Consider the following 18654-nt stretch of genomic DNA (forward strand, 5'->3'; position numbering starts at 1 on the left):
GTCTACCTACTGTATGTGCCGAGTAAAGGAAAATACCCTCCCCATCCCCACCATTATGTATTTAGTCATTTGAAAGATTTCATCTTGATTAAGTGGAAACAACAACAAAAGACAAATTCTTGTTTAGAGAAGACTGTATTTTAAAGGTTGTTTTTTCTTTGCCTAGTTAGATTTTAAGCTGATAAATAAAATCACCTGACAGTTTTTATTTACACAGTTACTACTAGTAGCATTTATTAATGGTTATCTTTAGTTTGTATGAAGTGAAGATCAGACATTCTACAGGGTTAACAGTCAAGTACATGTGGTCCAATGTGTTGTGTACAAGTTACTTCTACTAAAATTATTGAGACTCTTGTTCATCTATTGCTTCATCTTGATAAAAACCATGGATTTGAATATTGAACCATACAATAGAAGGTCTGTACATCGCATTGAGCGGTGCTCTAGAAGTGAAAATAATCTATAGTACATGATCAAAGCTAGCTGGATGTGTTACTTATTCAAATTTTGAAAGCATGTACTCTGTACTTTCTTTAATAGTTAATGTCTTAATGTTTCAATTGTAGCAGAGTCTTTCTTGAAGGCTACAGAGAAGGCTGCAGAGAAAGACTCTGCTAGGGTCGGAACCTCGGCCCATTAACTATTTTTTGCATTTTATACCATCCAGGTTACTTTTGGTTGGTGAGCAGTTTGCAACAGCAAATTTTTTTTTTCCTCCATTAATTATTATTAGTAAAAAATGTTGCATTAGTGTCCACAGTGTAATACTAATAATCAATAATCATACAGTTATATTAAGTACAGCTGTCACATTTCCACTAGGTTACACATGTGTACTTGTATATTGGAAGTACTTAGGGCCTACAGTATTAACGTTTCTAGCTCTAAGGCAAGTAGGCCTACATGACTCCTAAATACATGATATAGCTTAGAATATTTAAGCTTAACAGTTAAGCAAGTCTAGTTCTTGCACTGTTACAAATATACATTCACAAATATTCTTCACAATGGAAACCAGTGAGTGAGAGAGAGTGAGAAAAACTGTCATTTATAAATAAGCTTAGCTTTGAACTGATTCTAAAACTGATTTTGGTTCTTGACAGTTTTAATATAATATTATTATGATACATGTAAATGTACATAGTAGAGTTCCAGAGTACAGTTTATGGTTGTGAGAATGAACAATGTCTTTTTAACAGTACATGTAAGTACACTTTGTCAAAATGATATTTACAGACTAAAGTACAGCTTTGTTTTCTAGCTTCCCTTACAAGTCACAAGATCATCGGTGCATATGTACATGTACTTAACCACAAGAGGGCGCTGGACCTCTCACACACTGTACACTAATAGTCATGTCGGTAGTACAAAGCTTACAATGTATGTCATACAATAACAAAACAGTCATAATTTAAATAATATAAATAGAACTTTTTATAGAGCCTTACATCTAAAGCATGATTCCCAAAGTGCTTAATACACAAATGTGAGTAGTAATGGAATACTGAAAGAATAAAACCAATTTAAAAGGGGCTACTTGTAATTTAAGCACTTTACACCAAGATTAGGAATACAGGCTATTTTAGCAAATATGGAATAAAATAACTTACTTAAGCAAATAATATTCAGAAAAAATGACATCAGCAAATTATTTGTAATAGGAACTCAGCCATGAGTAAAATTGTGTATCTCTTAATACACGTAAGTAGGAAGTAGGCCTTACATCAGTTTAATGCAAAATTTACAGCAATACACTACAAACATTTATAAACGGATCAAGCCAAAGACTAAGCTAAAACCAACAACACAGATTAGCATATTTAACTACAAAATGCTAAATAAGAAGTTGTTGCTTGAGATGTAATAGAAAATTCAGTCTTGGTTGGTTTTGATCTATCTAACAGGACAAAGGATTAATTAAAAGTCTTCAATAAATACAGTTTAAACCAAAGTATATTTCTACCAAGTATGTTGCTGACTTCAAAATACTGTTAATTGTGTTCAAGCATTTATAACTGAAACATACATTGTGAAACTATGTACATGTTTCAATTATACTCAGACGCTACTAGCATTTCCCCCTTTTTGATGGCAATCACCTTTTTTGGTAAAAATCTGGAATTTTCCCCCTCTAAACTGAAAACCTCATCAGAAATGAGGACTGATTGAATCTGTATTATTTTACAACGTGTCTCTAAAGAATTTGTACACTTTTATTATTTTTAAACCAAATAATACACCCAAAGACATTTGTAGTTTTCAGTATGTAGGTTGTTTTATCAGTTTGGGAAACTGAAGCCTACGTTTAGACAAGTACTGATTAGAGTGTATAGATGGATTAACTATTCTTGAAATTCTTTGTAAATAATATCATTGATTCGAACTTCCAACACCTCACTCATTTGAAGTAGTTTATACTTGCTTGGCTCTTTCATTTGGTCTTTGATTTTGTCTAATATGTGAGTAGCCCATTCAACCTTGGCACTTATTTTGTTGAGTTTTTCCAAAAAGTAGATTTTTTTTTTATGCTGGACCTCAGACAATGTTTGAAGATATTCATGGGGATCATCATAATTCGACTCGTATTTTAGCCTGATATGTGTCATCTCATGTTCAATCTTAGCGTTTACTTCTTCCATTTTGTACTCAAGGAGACTCCTTTCTCGGATGAAATCTTCTACTCGGATGTCTGCCTTCGAGATGAGTTCCCTAAGCTCTTCTTTCAGATCGCTTGTTGCTTGATCAATGTCAATGTGTACATGGTCCATGCTTCTATGAGTAGTGGCTGCACACATAGCACATAGAAGAACTTGACATGATTGACAGTAGATGCAGTAGTCTAAGTCTTTATGCTTAGGGCATTTTGGTGCTTTCTCATTGGATGTCAAAGTACCAATCTCATGATCACCATGTGATGATTCTTGATCAAACCAACAATCCTGACAGAATCTCATATCACAATCACTACATTGAATGACTGTAACGCATTCATCGTTACATTGACCACAAACAAGTGCCCCTTGTTGAACTCGCAGGAGTTTCTGCTGTTGAGTCACGTCATCTGCAAGGGACTTCAGAATGAAGTTCTGCTTTAGGCCAGATAAATCTCTACCACTCAGGGGTGTTTGTTTCCTACAACTTGGACAATTGATTCCTCTCTGACCGCTATGAGACTCACTTCGTCTTAAATCATTCAGACATGATTGACAGAATGTGTGATGACAGTCAAGGAATGTTGGTTCTGTAAATGTATTTAGACAGATGATACACTTAAGATAATCTTGACTTATCTTGTCTAAGATGGATTCTGCTGTTATTGGGTATGACGCATTCTTTTTGAAGTCAACCTGATCCATATTTCTGTAAAGAAATGCACACATTTTTTAGTATTTAATCATTCATGGCTTGAGTTGTTGGTACATTTTTTGTTTACATTGACACCATTATGAATAGCAATGGATAAAAACTAATAATCTTTGCCAATCTTTCATATGCAACAAGGTGAGACTTTAAGTTCTAGCCTTTCTTTTTACTTATACAGTTACACTACACAGTGCATACACCTTAACTAGTAAAACCATATGTATGATTGATGGCTTAACGTAAACAAAAAATATCATTTGAATTCTCATTACGACCTGCAGTGTTAATGATACTTGCTCTGTACATACCCTATGTATGCATTATGCAAGCTCAACAAACACTCGCAGTCCATGTCAGTCATCATGAGCACCCCCCCCCCCCCCCCCGATCCTCTTTTAGAATTTCCTGGTACAATATTCCAAACACACAACAAAGACACAATAGAAGTGATGGGGGGGGGGTGTACCCACCACGCCCCATGTTCTAAGCACCAAATGTAATTTTTCTAAGTTGTGCTGAACTTGATTGATTGGAAATGTTTGTACATTGTAAACGTTGGTTAGATGCAATAAATGTATACATTATGTACTTGCCTTTGATGTTGTGATGAGTACCCAGTAGGATGGAGAACATTTATGAGAACAGCTCAACACATCTCTTAATACAATGTCACTGTCTGATACTGTCTGACACTGTCTGCCAATGCTGAGAAACTGGTGGGCAGTGTTCACATGGTAGCAGAATATTGCATGATGAAATGCGTGCACACAGACTGTGTGAGTGTGATTGTGCAAGAACACGACATTAGGGTTGCACAGAGATGGGAATTCCCCCTTATGTACACACATGACCTAGACAGGCCCAGACAGACACAATAGCCCATGCAGACTGGGAATTCCCCCTGAACACACATGACCTGGACGAAAACCAGACAACTCGTCCGTCGGACAACTCGCCCGTTCGGACAACTCGACGGATGATTTATTCAACCATCAGACAACTCGACTTGGGGTCAAGACAAGTTGATAGATGGCCTAGTCGGGAGGAGGGTTACGTTATCACAACTACGGATGGCCGTGACCGTCGCGGAGGGGGGGGGGGAGTTGTACTGACTAGTGACATGGCACATGCACAGAAGATTAGCTTTCAGATTAAAGATTTCTATCCTTCTTTACAAACATGAATTTTCATGTCACTCAATTCCATCTGATGATTAAAATAATGTTAAAAAGAGTTTTTCTGAGAAGTTTATAAAAATCAAAAATTAATAGGGGCGTGTTTTATTGTCTCATCCCATACTATATAATGACACAGAAACAAAGAATTTTGTTCAAATTAATGGGAAATTTTTAGCTTTAAAATTAAAGTTTTTACTTAAATACTGAAATCAAAAACAACATGTAAAATTCAAAATCGGTTTGACTGTCTTCTCTGGTTTATTCACAAGTTGTCACCGTATGCATAAATGTAGGAGAATTCATGTCATGTTGAAGAGATCTTAACACTGAATGCATTATTCACAATATTAATAATGGGCACAATGAATAACTCTTTTGTACTGACATTTTGGCAAATAGTGATTTTAGGCTTTTCAGGAACACTGATTTGATAATAACATGTGGTTGGGCAACCTCATTAATCAATCTAGATTAATTCAGTACACTACCATTGGTTAACATTTACATGTATGTGAAGACGTCTTTATGGATGAACTTGTACTGGACATTTCAATTCAGGGAGAATTCCCTTTATTGCAGCATTGTGAAATATGAAGGTAAAAGGGAAATTCCCAGTCTGGTGTAGACTAGACTTTACCCATTGTAGTTTCATGGACACTTATTATGGACACTTGTATGGACAAGCATTGTAAACAAAAAATTGTAAGAGTACACACGTACATAACATATTTTGTACAGGTACATACATGTATGGTGTAACTGTATTGATTGGAGATTATTACCAAGATTAGTAATTTGTTCTCATAGAAACCAATGTGTAATTGATGTTCAATAGGAATCCTTGAATGAGGCTTTAATGTACATGTACATTGAACATGGTATGGCAGCAGATGTTCAGATGCTATTTTTAAATATTTTTAACAGAACAACTACTGTTGATTGTAAATCAGACACAAAAAGGCATAAGTAATTGCATTGATGTTGTGGCAAGGCCATTTGCCCTGTACTACTATTGACCCAAATCACCTTGACGTCATCATCAGAATAATCTTGAATGTGCCACTTTGGTGGTCAATGTCATTGGCGTTATTGTCATGCCTATGGTCATGATGGTTTGTGTAAAATTCAAGTACAAACAAAACAATCACTTTTGCCCATTCAAGATTACATGTACTTCATCATTTAGTAAACTAAGTCAGATGGTGGTCCACATTTAACAAGTTTTAACTTGTTAAATGTACATGATTGGTTTTGTATGCAAAAAGAAAGTATTCCTTCTTAAGATAATCGCAATTACTCATCTGCTGGAGATTTGTATCAAATAGTCACTGTTTACATTTAGGCTGCATGTAGTACTATTCCTAATGCAAGACTTTGATCTATAGTACATCATAAAATCTACTTGTATCCCAACACTTTAATGTCATAAAGCAGTCCTTGAGAATCTCGTCCAAGCCCATCAGTGCAAGAGTCTTTCTTCTTTATGATAACTTGAGCAGATGTATCTGATCTGCAAATACAAACTTTGGCAGATACTAGTTTAGGAAATGTCAGTGTTTTGTTGATGACTGTTTCTGCAGTGGTGATGAGATGCTCCATTTGTTTCAACAGGTGGTATTTATTTGCTTCAGTCGCTGCGTTGCTAAGTTTAGTACTGACATGGTTGATCCAATCAATTATGGCATCAGCAGTTGACAATACATCGTTATAGTCTAGCTCCCTCGCTTGTTCAAACTGTTGAAGGTGATGTGTGACTACATTGACATAGAATTGATCTAGTTTTGTTTCCTTGAGTGATCTGATGGTGTTAAATATCATATTGACCACCATGTAACGTTCTCCATCAATTAGACTCCTCTCCACTATGACCTCTTGGTGGCGCTCTTCACATTTGGAACGAACCTCCAGCAGCTGCTCTCTAGCAGCACTTTCTGCTTCATCAATGGGCACATAATCATGCTCCTTACCCCTATGGTCTATGGCTGCACACATTGCACATATCATAAACCTACAGGTTTTACAGTAGAAGGAGATATTAAGGTTCTGGTGTTGGTCGCATTGTGGAACTTTCTCTTCTTGGTTGATGACATTTACCAAATGACTAGTGTGGGCTGTTCCCAGGTCACTTTTCTGTTCATTAGTAGGCTCGGTGAACATGGTGAACATTAGAACTTCATCTCGTTCTTGAAAGCACTTCTTCTCTTTCTCCACATCATCAACAAGAGACGCAAGCTGAAAGTTTCTACTTAGCTGGTGTGTAGTCTTTCTCCTCATGGATGTTTTTCTTCTACATATTGGGCAGATAATTTGTTCATTATCCAGCAAGTTGACAATGCAGGATCTGCAGAATGTATGATTACATTGGAGGAGACAAGGATCTTGAAATGTATCGAGACAAATAGAACACTTGAGATGGGCTCTGCTGATCTTATCCAAAAGGACTTCTACTGTTACTTCAGACATGTTGGGTTCTTTGGCAATGGAGCCTCACTGTGCAGGAATCTCTCTCTTAATGTGTTTGTTGTTGTTGAGGAAGCAGCACAGAAATCCAAATCATTTTTGTGAATACAAAGACAGTGCCTGCATTTATGTACGAAAAACCATGAGATAAAATTGCGCAATACACACATTGCACAACATGACTTAAATATAGGCATGACAAAATTTACTGATTGACTTACTAAGAATCACAGATGTACCGGTAGTTGGGAATTCCCAATGATCACAAAGTCAGCTCTGTTGTTGTATTTAGTTAATGATTCACTGGACTGTCAAGTTGGAGTATCAAGTAATAGCCAAGTAGTTCAAGTCATAAGTCTGAACATGTGAGCCATTACATTATGTGGGTAGGGAAATCCCAATATCAAGTCCTACATGTCTAATTTTCCAATGCGCTATATAAAATCAAATATTATTATTATTATACATGATGTACAATTTATGAACCTAAGCTGGAATCTTAATCATGATAATGGGGTTTTCCAACTCTTTGTCTTTGTAATCCAACTAGTGTGGGGATGCACAAGGTTCATATGTGTAATGTACATGTACAGCATATTGTTCATGTTCTTCAGTTCTGGCCTGTATTCTACATTTGTACATGTACCTTTCTTTACATTTTTACATCTCGTTTATTAATATGTCTTATTGTGCTATTTTTTTGTTGATATGTACAGTGTACACAAACAGCTAACATGGCTTATGAGATATTCGATGATAATCTTTCATGTTTACATCTCGTTTATTAATATGTCATTGTCTAGTGCTATTTTCATATCGATATGCACAGTCTAACAAACAGCTAATGAGATATTTGATTTGAATCTTCATTTTTAAATTTTTGCAGGATTCTGTTACACTCCTTCAAGATGGGAATGGCGCCCTCTATCCATTAGCTAAGAATGCTCTAGGTGGAATACGAGATCCTGTATGGTTTGAGCTTCCTCCAGCACGCTGCCTTGCATTAGGAACACATACACTCAGTCATGGGTCATTTGGCACCAACGTCAAAAGCAAAGCTGCTGTACTGGTCTTGGCCATGGAGGTTTGTACATTTATATTTCAATCAGAAGGTCTGAGTTTACAGTGCTTAAAGGGGCTGTAGCGTCATGATTAAAACGGGCCTTTGGCTGTATAGGGAATGATGAACTCTCACCCAGTTACTAACGCATGCACCCTCCGTCTGTATCATATCTACATAATGGAGAGCTTGCACATGAATGTTGTATTGAGTGAGGGTCTATGATTCCATGTACAGCCAAAGGTCTGTTTTGATAATGACGACACTGCTCCTTTAATGCACATTGGTGTATGAATGGTGTATGGGCAAAACACAAAGTTATATTCTTTATCCAGGATGCAATATTAAATCTGATTTTTGTTTTTAGTAATTGCATTAGGTTGTTAAGAAAAACACATGAAAAAAAAGCAAACAAATGCTGTGAAGGGTCGAGCAGTTATTAACCTTCTTGCATTATTTCTTCATAATTTATTCTTTATTACAATTACAGTATGTTTGTATAGCTGCTCACTAATAATAATAATAATAATATTAAATAACGCTTATTAAATAACGCTTATTAAATATTAAATAAGCACCTTACATCCATGACTGGACCTCAAGGCGCTGTACAAATTAAAATAGCTCCAAACAAGATGCAGAATTAACCAAAGAGCATAAAAGATTTCGAAAAATATAAACCACAAAAATGGACCAGCCAATAATTAAAATCACTGATGGACAAGTGCAAAGCACAACTCAATACCCAGTTTAGCACAGTTTAGCATTATTACATCATCCATCAAAGCATATTATCTGAACCCACATAAAGGAAACAATTTGCTGACTGTTATTTATTGACCAAACCAACAGGAGATGAGCCACTTATTACATTACAAATAGTTGTACATTTGTATTGTACCTAGTCTAAATGTTGAACTCTATCCCCATCAACATCAGGATGCTCCTTCTAAAGCCATTTTCAGGAAACGTCTTTAAATATTGTTCTTGTAACCCTTGTCTTAAAGGCGCTTTGTTATTATCATTATTATTCTTAATAATGAAAGTTGTGATACTTGTTGTATTTTTACAGACCCAAGGGTTGATGCCACATATTCTACGATGTGATTATGAAGCTGTATCTCATTACCTCAGTAATCTGGAACTAGAGACAAGTAAGATTTAGAATAAAACCACCCATGATCTACTTCTCTAGTCTGAGATTTCTGTACCTGATGAAAGCTCCTTGAAATGTATAACTTCAGGGGTTACCAAAGATGAACATGTATACCATCAATTTAATGTACCTCCTACCTGTCCTAAGATCTGGATTCTAGATTCAGACTTTATTTGACTCTCACCCCTGTTTCATAGAACACTGTGTGGAATCTCATCTCATTCATCATGGCAACCAAGACTAACCATCATTTCAGGGTACCTCCTAAGATCTGGATTCTAGATTCAGACTTGATTTGACTCTCACCCCTGTCTCATAGAACACTATATGTGGAATCTCATCTCATTCATCATGGCAACCAAGACTAATTAGTATTTCTTTTACCATGTGGGTAGTGACATATTTCTGATAAATACTTCTTTATTACCTGACAATATAAACGTTGATGTTTTCAGATCCTGTGATTAAGGAACATAAACTACAGGCTGTACTTGCTGAGCGTTGTGATGGTAATCGGAATATCTTCCATGCCTGTATTAGTAACTGTGTTCCTATCTCTAATACTGAGACACCAGTAGCAGGTATAGTATTTTTAGCCCCCCCTTTGTAGACCATTATATCCTGTGATGTCACAGGCACAATCCTGCTGGCACAATTTGTACACAGCTCAAAGGCAGAAAACATAAACTCTTACATTTGTTTTAACTTTTGCTGTGGGGAATGTTTGCACATACTTGTCCAGCTGTTATTTTATCAATTCTTTATTTTAATGTAGTTTAACTTCTCATGTGATAAACTTATGACCAGTGTTGTAGGTTGCTGACCAGGACTGCCCTGGAATGCACAATATCAATATTTTTTTATGAACAAAATTACATGATCTATATTCTTGAACCCATCACATGATAATTTGCCTACTTTGTTTTTGAAATTTTATTTACCGCAAACCTTTCTATATCGAATTTCGTAAAGTTTCGAATCCTACTTGACATTTTATTTGTTCAAGATATTTAAGATTTGTCATATGTCTTTATTATACAAAGCATTTGATTGTTATTTGATTTAGACACTGCACCACCGACTTCAGGAAGTCTCTCTGCCGAGACACTGACCAGCCGAGCTCAGATTATTCGTAATGCTCTAACTACCTTAAGTAATGCCATCGCTGGAGCTGCTATGGCAAATTCAAGCTCTGCTGCATCAAGAAGGTATGTCAAGAAAGATGTGTACTGGGTCATGATTATTTAGATGTTAAGCCTTCCTACTAGTGTGGTATGCTTGTCAGATTATTCGTAATGCTCTAACTACCTTAAGTAATGCCATCGCTGGAGCTGCTATGGCAAACTCAAGCTCTGCTGCATCAAGAAGGTATGTCAAGAAGGATGTATACTGGGTCATGATTATTTAGATGTTAAGCCTTCCTACTAGTGTGGTATGCTTGTCAGAATATTTGTAATGCTCTAACTACCTTAAGTAATGCCATCGCTGGAGCTGCTATGGCAAACTCAAGCTCTGCTGCATCAAGAAGGTATGTCAAGAAAGATGTGTACTGGGTCATGATTATTTAGATGTTAAGCCTTCCTACTAGTGTGGTATGCTTGTCAGATTATTCGTAATGCTCTAACTACCTTAAGTAATGCCATCGCTGGAGCTGCTATGGCAAACTCAAGCTCTGCTGCATCAAGAAGGTATGTCAAGAAGGATGTATACTGGGTCATGATTATTTAGATGTTAAGCCTTCCTACTAGTGTGGTATGCTTGTCAGAATATTTGTAATGCTCTAACTACCTTAAGTAATGCCATCGCTGGAGCTGCTATGGCAAACTCAAGCTCTGCTACATCAAGAAGGTATGTCAAGAAGGATGTATACTGGGTCATGATTATTTAGATGTTAAGCCTACCTACTAGTGTGGTATGCTTGTCAGAATATTCGTAATGCTCTAAATACCTTAAGTAATGCCATCGCTGGAGCTGCTATGGCAAACGCAAGCTCTGCTACATCAAGAAGGTATGTCAAGAAGGATGTATACTGGGTCAAGAGGTGGTATGCTTGTTTATGGTGTGTCATGGTCAAGCGGTTTAGAGCATTAAGTTCAAGTTCTGGTGGTGGTTAAGTCAGTGAAGTGTGTCTTTGAGGTCCGGTCATGACACTTGTGTCCTTGAGCAAGATGTTTAGCCTACGTACTAGTGTGGTATGCTTCTTTACATGCTTTACGGTGCTTTATTTTTGTCCTTGTAATGTTGTTGCATCTCTTCACCCAGGGGTATAAATGGGTACCTGTGAGGGTAGAGGTTTGTATTGTTATTGAAAGAAACTTTGTAGCACCATGGCAGCTCGGGCTAAATACTCCCCAAACAGCTGAGACAGATTAAAGCAATGTTATTGGCCAGGGCACAAGCCCATTGATATGGTTATTGTTAAATGCGCTTTATATAAAATTATAATTTTTGCATTTATGTGAGGTTTTGACTATAAGTGTAGATGTTTTTTGACCGAAAAGGTATTTATCAAAGTGTTTTGAACTGGTTTTCAACTAGTGGTTTAAACTGGCCGAGGTCTGGTTCTTGATAACTTACCTCGACTTTGTCTCGGTAAATTTATCATGAATCAGGCCTCGTTGGGATTAACTTGTTGAAAACCTCTTCACCACATATTGATCCCTTAGTTATAACTAATAACATTTGATCATTTTCTGTTTTTTAGTATGAATCTAAAGGAAATGTAGGGACGTGCATAAAATAAAGATAAATTAACATTTGATCATTCTTTGTTGTACAGTATGAATCTCAGGGAGATGATGGGATGTGCATAAAATAAAGATAAATTAACATTTGATCATTCTTTGTTGTACAGTATGAATCTAAGAGAGATGATGGGACGTGCAGCTAGTGCAGCAAGGACTGCTAGGGTCGCTAGTAGCAGTTTATCAGCAGAAGATTTAAGAGATTCTTCACCACCACCTATTGCAGGAAACGCTATTCCAACACTCAGCTGGCCACCTGAACCGTCTGGGTTGTACGGAAGTAAGATGACATTCTTTAATATAACTTGAACATGCATCTTCAAGACATGCAAGAAAGACACTGTCTTCATGCTCCTTGTATTGGTCATAGTTTCATTTGAACTTGAATTTCATTTTCTTGATTTTTAAATATCAATGAAATGCAAAATGACTCTGGCAGTAACATGAGAATAGCCTTGAGATGTTTTTGATGTTTTCTGTGGTTATCTAGGCTCAACCTTCATCTTCAAGACATACAAAAAGACTCTGTCCTGCTTGTATTGATTGTAGTATCATTTTAGATATAAATCTGGAGCTACCTTAAGGGAGGACTGTAGAATTTAAAGGGCAGTAATTTGAGGTTAGTCTCGGGGTTTGCCTGAGGTTTTCAGGCTTTATCTGGTGTTCAACATGAATTACTGCTTGTTTACATCTGCATTCCTCCCTTGTACACCAAATATTTAATAATAATAATAATAATAATAATAGTGGCTTCTTATATAGGGCTCAGGTCCGTCACGCATTGACGATCATGGCGCTTCAACATTATTAACCCTGGTCACTGGGCCTTAAATAATTCCTTAAACCATCTCAGCTCCCTGGGGAGCATACAGCCTGTTCCGCCAAATATGTAGCGCAATCAAGGCTAATCAATCACAAGAATCAACTCTGCCCTCACAGGTACCCATTTACCCCTGGGTGGAGAGAAGCAATTATAGTGAAGTGTCTTGCTCAGGGACACAAGTGTCACGACCGGGATTCAAACCCCCACTCTGCTGAACAGAATCACCAGAGCTTGAATTCGGTGCTCTTATCCGCTCAGCCACGACACCCCATTTGGGACACAATTGTGTTTGCAATATGTAGCAATTTTACTCTCTAAATAATATTACTCAATAACATGTTCCTGTTTGTTCTCAATGATCATATGCCATGCCTACTATTTTTTTTTTTTGTAGTTTACTCAACATGTGTAAACATGAATACTAGCTTTTGCTCATTTTGTAGTGTTGATACTCAATTCAACTTTAGGATGGATATGTATGTAGTAGGTTAGCTTTGTGGTGGCACACTGAGTAAATCTCCTGTGAGCAGTGCCTTTTCAAAACCAACACTCTACTCAAAAGAGATTTACACATGGTGCGACTGCAAGCCTCACCTAATAACACTCACACCTTGCAAAGTTTTAAATCCTACTGATTATTTATTGATAATTAATTTGATGATTAACTTGTTACCCAGATCAAGAGGAGGATAATCTAAGCCTAGGTACAAGTGCTGCAGCTACTGCTGGTTCAACTAGCTCACTAGCAAGTAATGCTTCATCCCTTGCATCAATGACCATCCCTACAGCTTACTCAGCCGTCCGTCTTACACCAGAGGAGAGAAAGAGAAATGCTCATAGTATTCTCAGGTTACTTTGTAGTACGCCGGCTTTAGTCACTTGTATTATTGACTTCCTATCAGCAGAGTAAGTTATGTTTGTAGAAGGTTCTTGTCCAGTGTTTGTCTGTCTGGCCATCATTCATAGTATTCTTAGGTTACTTTGTAGTATGCCGGCTTTAGTCACTTGTATTATTGACTTCCTATCAGCAGAGTAAGTTATGATTATAGAAGGTTCTTGTCTAGTGTTTGTCTGTCTGGCCATCATTCATAGTATTCTCAGGTTACTTTGTAGTATGCCGGCTTTAGTCACTTGTATTATTGACTTCCTATCAGCAGAGTAAGTTATGTTTGTAGAAGGTTCTTGTCCAGTGTTTGTCTGTCTGGCCATCATTCATAGTATTCTTAGGTTACTTTGTAGTATGCCGGCTTTAGTCACTTGTATTATTGACTTCCTATCAGCAGAGTAAGTTATGATTATAGAAGGTTCTTGTCTAGTGTTTGTCTGTCTGGCCATCATTCATAGTATTCTGAGGTTACTTTGTAGTACGCCGGCTTTAGTCACTTGTATTATTGACTTCCTATCAGCAGAGTAAGTTATGATTATAGAAGGTTCTTGTCTAGTGTTTGTCTGTCTGGCCATCATTCATAGTATTCTGAGGTTACTTTGTAGTACGCCGGCTTTAGTCACTTGTATTATTGACTTCCTATCAGCAGAGTAAGTTATGATTATAGAAGGTTCTTGTCTAGTGTTTGTCTGTCTGGCCATCATTCATAGTATTCTCAGGTTACTTTGTAGTGTGCCGGCTTTAGTCACTTGTATTATTGACTTCCTATCAGCAGAGTAAGTTATGATTATAGAAGGTTCTTGTCTAGTGTTTGTCTGTCTGGCCATCATTCATAGTATTCTCAGGTTACTTTGTAGTACGCCGGCTTTAGTCACTTGTATTATTGACTTCCTATCAGCAGAGTAAGTTATGATTATAGAAGGTTCTTGTCTAGTGTTTGTCTGTCTGGCCATCATTCATAGTATTCTCAGGTTACTTTGTAGTATGCCGGCTTTAGTCACTTGTATTATTGACTTCCTATCAGCAGAGTAAGTTATGATTATAGAAGGTTCTTGTCTAGTGTTTGTCTGTCTGGCCATCATTCATAGTATTCTGAGGTTACTTTGTAGTACGCCGGCTTTAGTCACTTGTATTATTGACTTCCTATCAGCAGAGTAAGTTATGATTATAGAAGGTTCTTGTCTAGTGTTTGTCTGTCTGGCCATCATTCATAGTATTCTGAGGTTACTTTGTAGTACGCCGGCTTTAGTCACTTGTATTATTGACTTCCTATCAGCAGAGTAAGTTATGATTATAGAAGGTTCTTGTCTAGTGTTTGTCTGTCTGGCCATCATTCATAGTATTCTCAGGTTACTTTGTAGTGTGCCGGCTTTAGTCACTTGTATTATTGACTTCCTATCAGCAGAGTAAGTTATGATTATAGAAGGTTCTTGTCTAGTGTTTGTCTGTCTGGCCATCATTCATAGTATTCTCAGGTTACTTTGTAGTACGCCGGCTTTAGTCACTTGTATTATTGACTTCCTATCAGCAGAGTAAGTTATGATTATAGAAGGTTCTTGTCTAGTGTTTGTCTGTCTGGCCATCATTCATAGTATTCTCAGGTTACTTTGTAGTATGCCGGCTTTAGTCACTTGTATTATTGACTTCCTATCAGCAGAGTAAGTTATGATTATAGAAGGTTCTTGTCTAGTGTTTGTCTGTCTGGCCATCATTCATAGTATTCTCAGGTTACTTTGTAGTACGCCGGCTTTAGTCACTTGTATTATTGACTTCCTATCAGCAGAGTAAGTTATGATTGTAGAAGGTTCTTGTCTAGTGTTTGTCTGTCTGGCCATCATTCATAGTATTCTCGGGTTACTTTGTAGTACGCCGGCTTTAGTCACTTGTATTGTTGACTTCCTATCAGCAGAGTAAGTTATGATTATAGAAGGTTCTTGTCTAGTGTTTGTCTGTCTGGCCATCATTCATAGTATTCTCAGGTTACTTTGTAGTATGCCGGCTTTAGTCACTTGTATTATTGACTTCCTATCAGCAGAGTAAGTTATGATTATAGAAGGTTCTTGTCTAGTGTTTGTCTGTCTGGCCATCATTCATAGTATTCTGAGGTTACTTTGTAGTACGCCGGCTTTAGTCACTTGTATTATTGACTTCCTATCAGCAGAGTAAGTTATGATTATAGAAGGTTCTTGTCTAGTGTTTGTCTGTCTGGCCATCATTCATAGTATTCTGAGGTTACTTTGTAGTACGCCGGCTTTAGTCACTTGTATTATTGACTTCCTATCAGCAGAGTAAGTTATGATTATAGAAGGTTCTTGTCTAGTGTTTGTCTGTCTGGCCATCATTCATAGTATTCTGAGGTTACTTTGTAGTACGCCGGCTTTAGTCACTTGTATTATTGACTTCCTATCAGCAGAGTAAGTTATGATTATAGAAGGTTCTTGTCTAGTGTTTGTCTGTCTGGCCATCATTCATAGTATTCTCAGGTTACTTTGTAGTGTGCCGGCTTTAGTCACTTGTATTATTGACTTCCTATCAGCAGAGTAAGTTATGATTATAGAAGGTTCTTGTCTAGTGTTTGTCTGTCTGGCCATCATTCATAGTATTCTGAGGTTACTTTGTAGTACGCCGGCTTTAGTCACTTGTATTATTGACTTCCTATCAGCAGAGTAAGTTATGATTATAGAAGGTTCTTGTCTAGTGTTTGTCTGTCTGGCCATCATTCATAGTATTCTCAGGTTACTTTGTAGTATGCCGGCTTTAGTCACTTGTATTATTGACTTCCTATCAGCAGAGTAAGTTATGATTATAGAAGGTTCTTGTCTAGTGTTTGTCTGTCTGGCCATCATTCATAGTATTCTCAGGTTACTTTGTAGTACGCCGGCTTTAGTCACTTGTATTATTGACTTCCTATCAGCAGAGTAAGTTATGATTGTAGAAGGTTCTTGTCTAGTGTTTGTCTGTCTGGCCATCATTCATAGTATTCTCGGGTTACTTTGTAGTACGCCGGCTTTAGTCACTTGTATTGTTGACTTCCTATCAGCAGAGTAAGTTATGATTGTAAGATACAATAGAGCTGCAAACTCTCCCTGATTTTGCAGAAAGTTCCCTAAAAATCTACCAATCTCCCCTGTCCATGTTTTGATTATTGGACAAAATCTCCCTGAATGCATGATGCAAATGTTGGCAGCGAATACAAGGCAATCTTGTTCTTGTCCAGTGTTTGTCCATCTGTCTGTCAGTCATTTCATCTAAAAGCATTGGCTTCAAGAAGACACTCCCATTTGTTGCCCCTCTTCCAATACATTAACTTTCTTGTATTTAAGTGTCTATTCTACATAATATTGTTAACAATTCTTCACTTGGTACTGTATGTTAGTCAATGTGAGAGTGACATGACTAAATTTGTCTTTGTTGTTAGACATTTATGTGGTCTTACATTTTGTGCCACCTGCAAGCTTAATACTATTGGTTTTGCCTTTAAACAAATTATATCAACTGTTATTCTGAAAACCTGTACAATTCTGTAGTCCTTGTATTCAAAGAAAAGTTCCCCACGTTTTCTATTAGGAAAGTACTTAGTACATGTAGTATACAATGCTAACACACATCGGTGCACATGGGTAAAACCAAAATGAATATTCTTTATCCTTAATGCAAATTTAACATCTATTAAACCAGATATCCTGCCTTTATTACAATGACATGAGTGTTGATTTGTATTCCATCAGGGATGCTCGTGGAGATACCCCCTTCATGGCTGCCGTTGCCTGCCAGGCTTACTCAGCAGCTCTCTCTATCTTAGATGCAATAGAAGAAATCTCTCATAAACCTAAATGTGCTAAGCCTACCCCAGCAGCAGCAGCAGCAACAGCAGCAGCAGCAGCAACCCCAGCACAGTCACAACCTCGACCCCATGCTTCTAAGACTAAGGGAACTACATCAAGCAATACACAGAGTGGTGCTACTGAAGAGTTTAGTCAGGAGGTATTTAATCGGATGTTTTATCCCCCTGGTAGTGATCCTGATTCATCACCTCTGTATGTATTATGTTGTAATGATACATGTAGCTTCACTTGGACTGGAACCGAACATATCAACCAGGTAGGCTCATTCATTTTATAAAGATCTCATGTACATTTTTGATATTGCTGGACAACGAATTGTGTCTTTTTTTTGTTTTGGTTTTTCTTTACATTGTGTGCAGTTGTAATGTTTAGGAATTTTCTCTGTTTTTTTGTGTATTTTTTATATTTTTTATACTTATTGAGAAATGACGTCATGTAATTTTGAGCTTTGGATTTAATGAAGTTGTATCTAATCTAATCTATTTATTCAGTAATTATAGAAACTGATTTGTGGTTATCTATCAAGAATATATGTGGACCCTTGGATAGTTGTGATAAAATCTCTGTAAATTATCTATCCCAAAAGTAGAAAGTGGAACTGCATGGTGGGAGTATAATCAGGTGAAGTGTGTGGGTAGCACCATGAATAAATATCTTCTGAGTGGTGTTGGTTCTGAAAAGAAAGGATGGTTCACAACTCAACGTCCTCTTCAGGAATTTAAATCAGTACGCTCTTATCGCCTGATTCTCCTGAAATGATAAGAGATATACTGATCGCAACATTGAGTTGTCAACCGACGGTTCTTTTCAGAACCAACACTACTCAAGAGAGATTGATTATCCCAAAAGTTTAGATGTATTGAATTTTATGTTTGTTATATTTTCTGCAATTGTGGTTGTAGAGCTTAGGAGTTATTTTTGATCATTTGAATTTCAGGACATTTTTGAATGCCGTACTTGTGGTCTGACTGGTACCCTGTGTTGTTGTACTGAATGTGCTAGAGTTTGTCATAAGGGACATGACTGCAAGTAAGTCAATCATTATAGACCTTTCTTTTGTTGATAAACAAACCGCCTTGGTTGGCATGGTCGGCCGAATGTTAGTAAAACACTAAATCTTAAAAACAGATGTTTTA

The 18654-nt window shown here is 37.1% G+C and overlaps 3 protein-coding genes across 3 annotated transcripts in view; 1 reads left to right on the forward strand and 2 right to left on the reverse strand.

Moving 5' to 3' along the window:
* LOC139949559 (E3 ubiquitin-protein ligase UBR5-like) overlaps positions 1-18654 on the forward strand; it is a 75261-nt gene that overhangs the window by 22550 nt on the left and 34057 nt on the right. The window contains exons 19-26 of the mRNA XM_071947949.1: positions 7891-8088; positions 9137-9218; positions 9676-9801; positions 10287-10428; positions 12075-12244; positions 13465-13693; positions 17402-17774; positions 18456-18547. Of these exons, the coding sequence (XP_071804050.1) occupies positions 7891-8088; positions 9137-9218; positions 9676-9801; positions 10287-10428; positions 12075-12244; positions 13465-13693; positions 17402-17774; positions 18456-18547 (1412 nt within the window). The remainder of the gene's footprint in view (positions 1-7890; positions 8089-9136; positions 9219-9675; positions 9802-10286; positions 10429-12074; positions 12245-13464; positions 13694-17401; positions 17775-18455; positions 18548-18654) is intronic.
* LOC139949563 (E3 ubiquitin-protein ligase TRIM56-like) lies at positions 10-4122 on the reverse strand. The gene is made up of 2 exons (XM_071947954.1): positions 3960-4122; positions 10-3363 (listed from the first exon to the last, which is right to left on the reverse strand). The coding sequence occupies exon 2, from the start codon at positions 3357-3359 to the stop codon at positions 2346-2348; it is 1014 nt and encodes a 337-aa protein (XP_071804055.1). The 5' UTR covers positions 3360-3363; positions 3960-4122; the 3' UTR covers positions 10-2345.
* On the reverse strand, positions 4789-7120 carry LOC139949562 (E3 ubiquitin-protein ligase TRIM50-like). The gene has a single exon (XM_071947953.1). The coding sequence runs from the start codon at positions 7005-7007 to the stop codon at positions 5943-5945; it is 1065 nt and encodes a 354-aa protein (XP_071804054.1). The 5' UTR covers positions 7008-7120; the 3' UTR covers positions 4789-5942.

This window comes from Asterias amurensis, chromosome 17, assembly GCF_032118995.1.
Source record: "Asterias amurensis chromosome 17, ASM3211899v1".
Classification (NCBI taxonomy): Eukaryota; Metazoa; Echinodermata; class Asteroidea; order Forcipulatida; family Asteriidae; genus Asterias; species Asterias amurensis.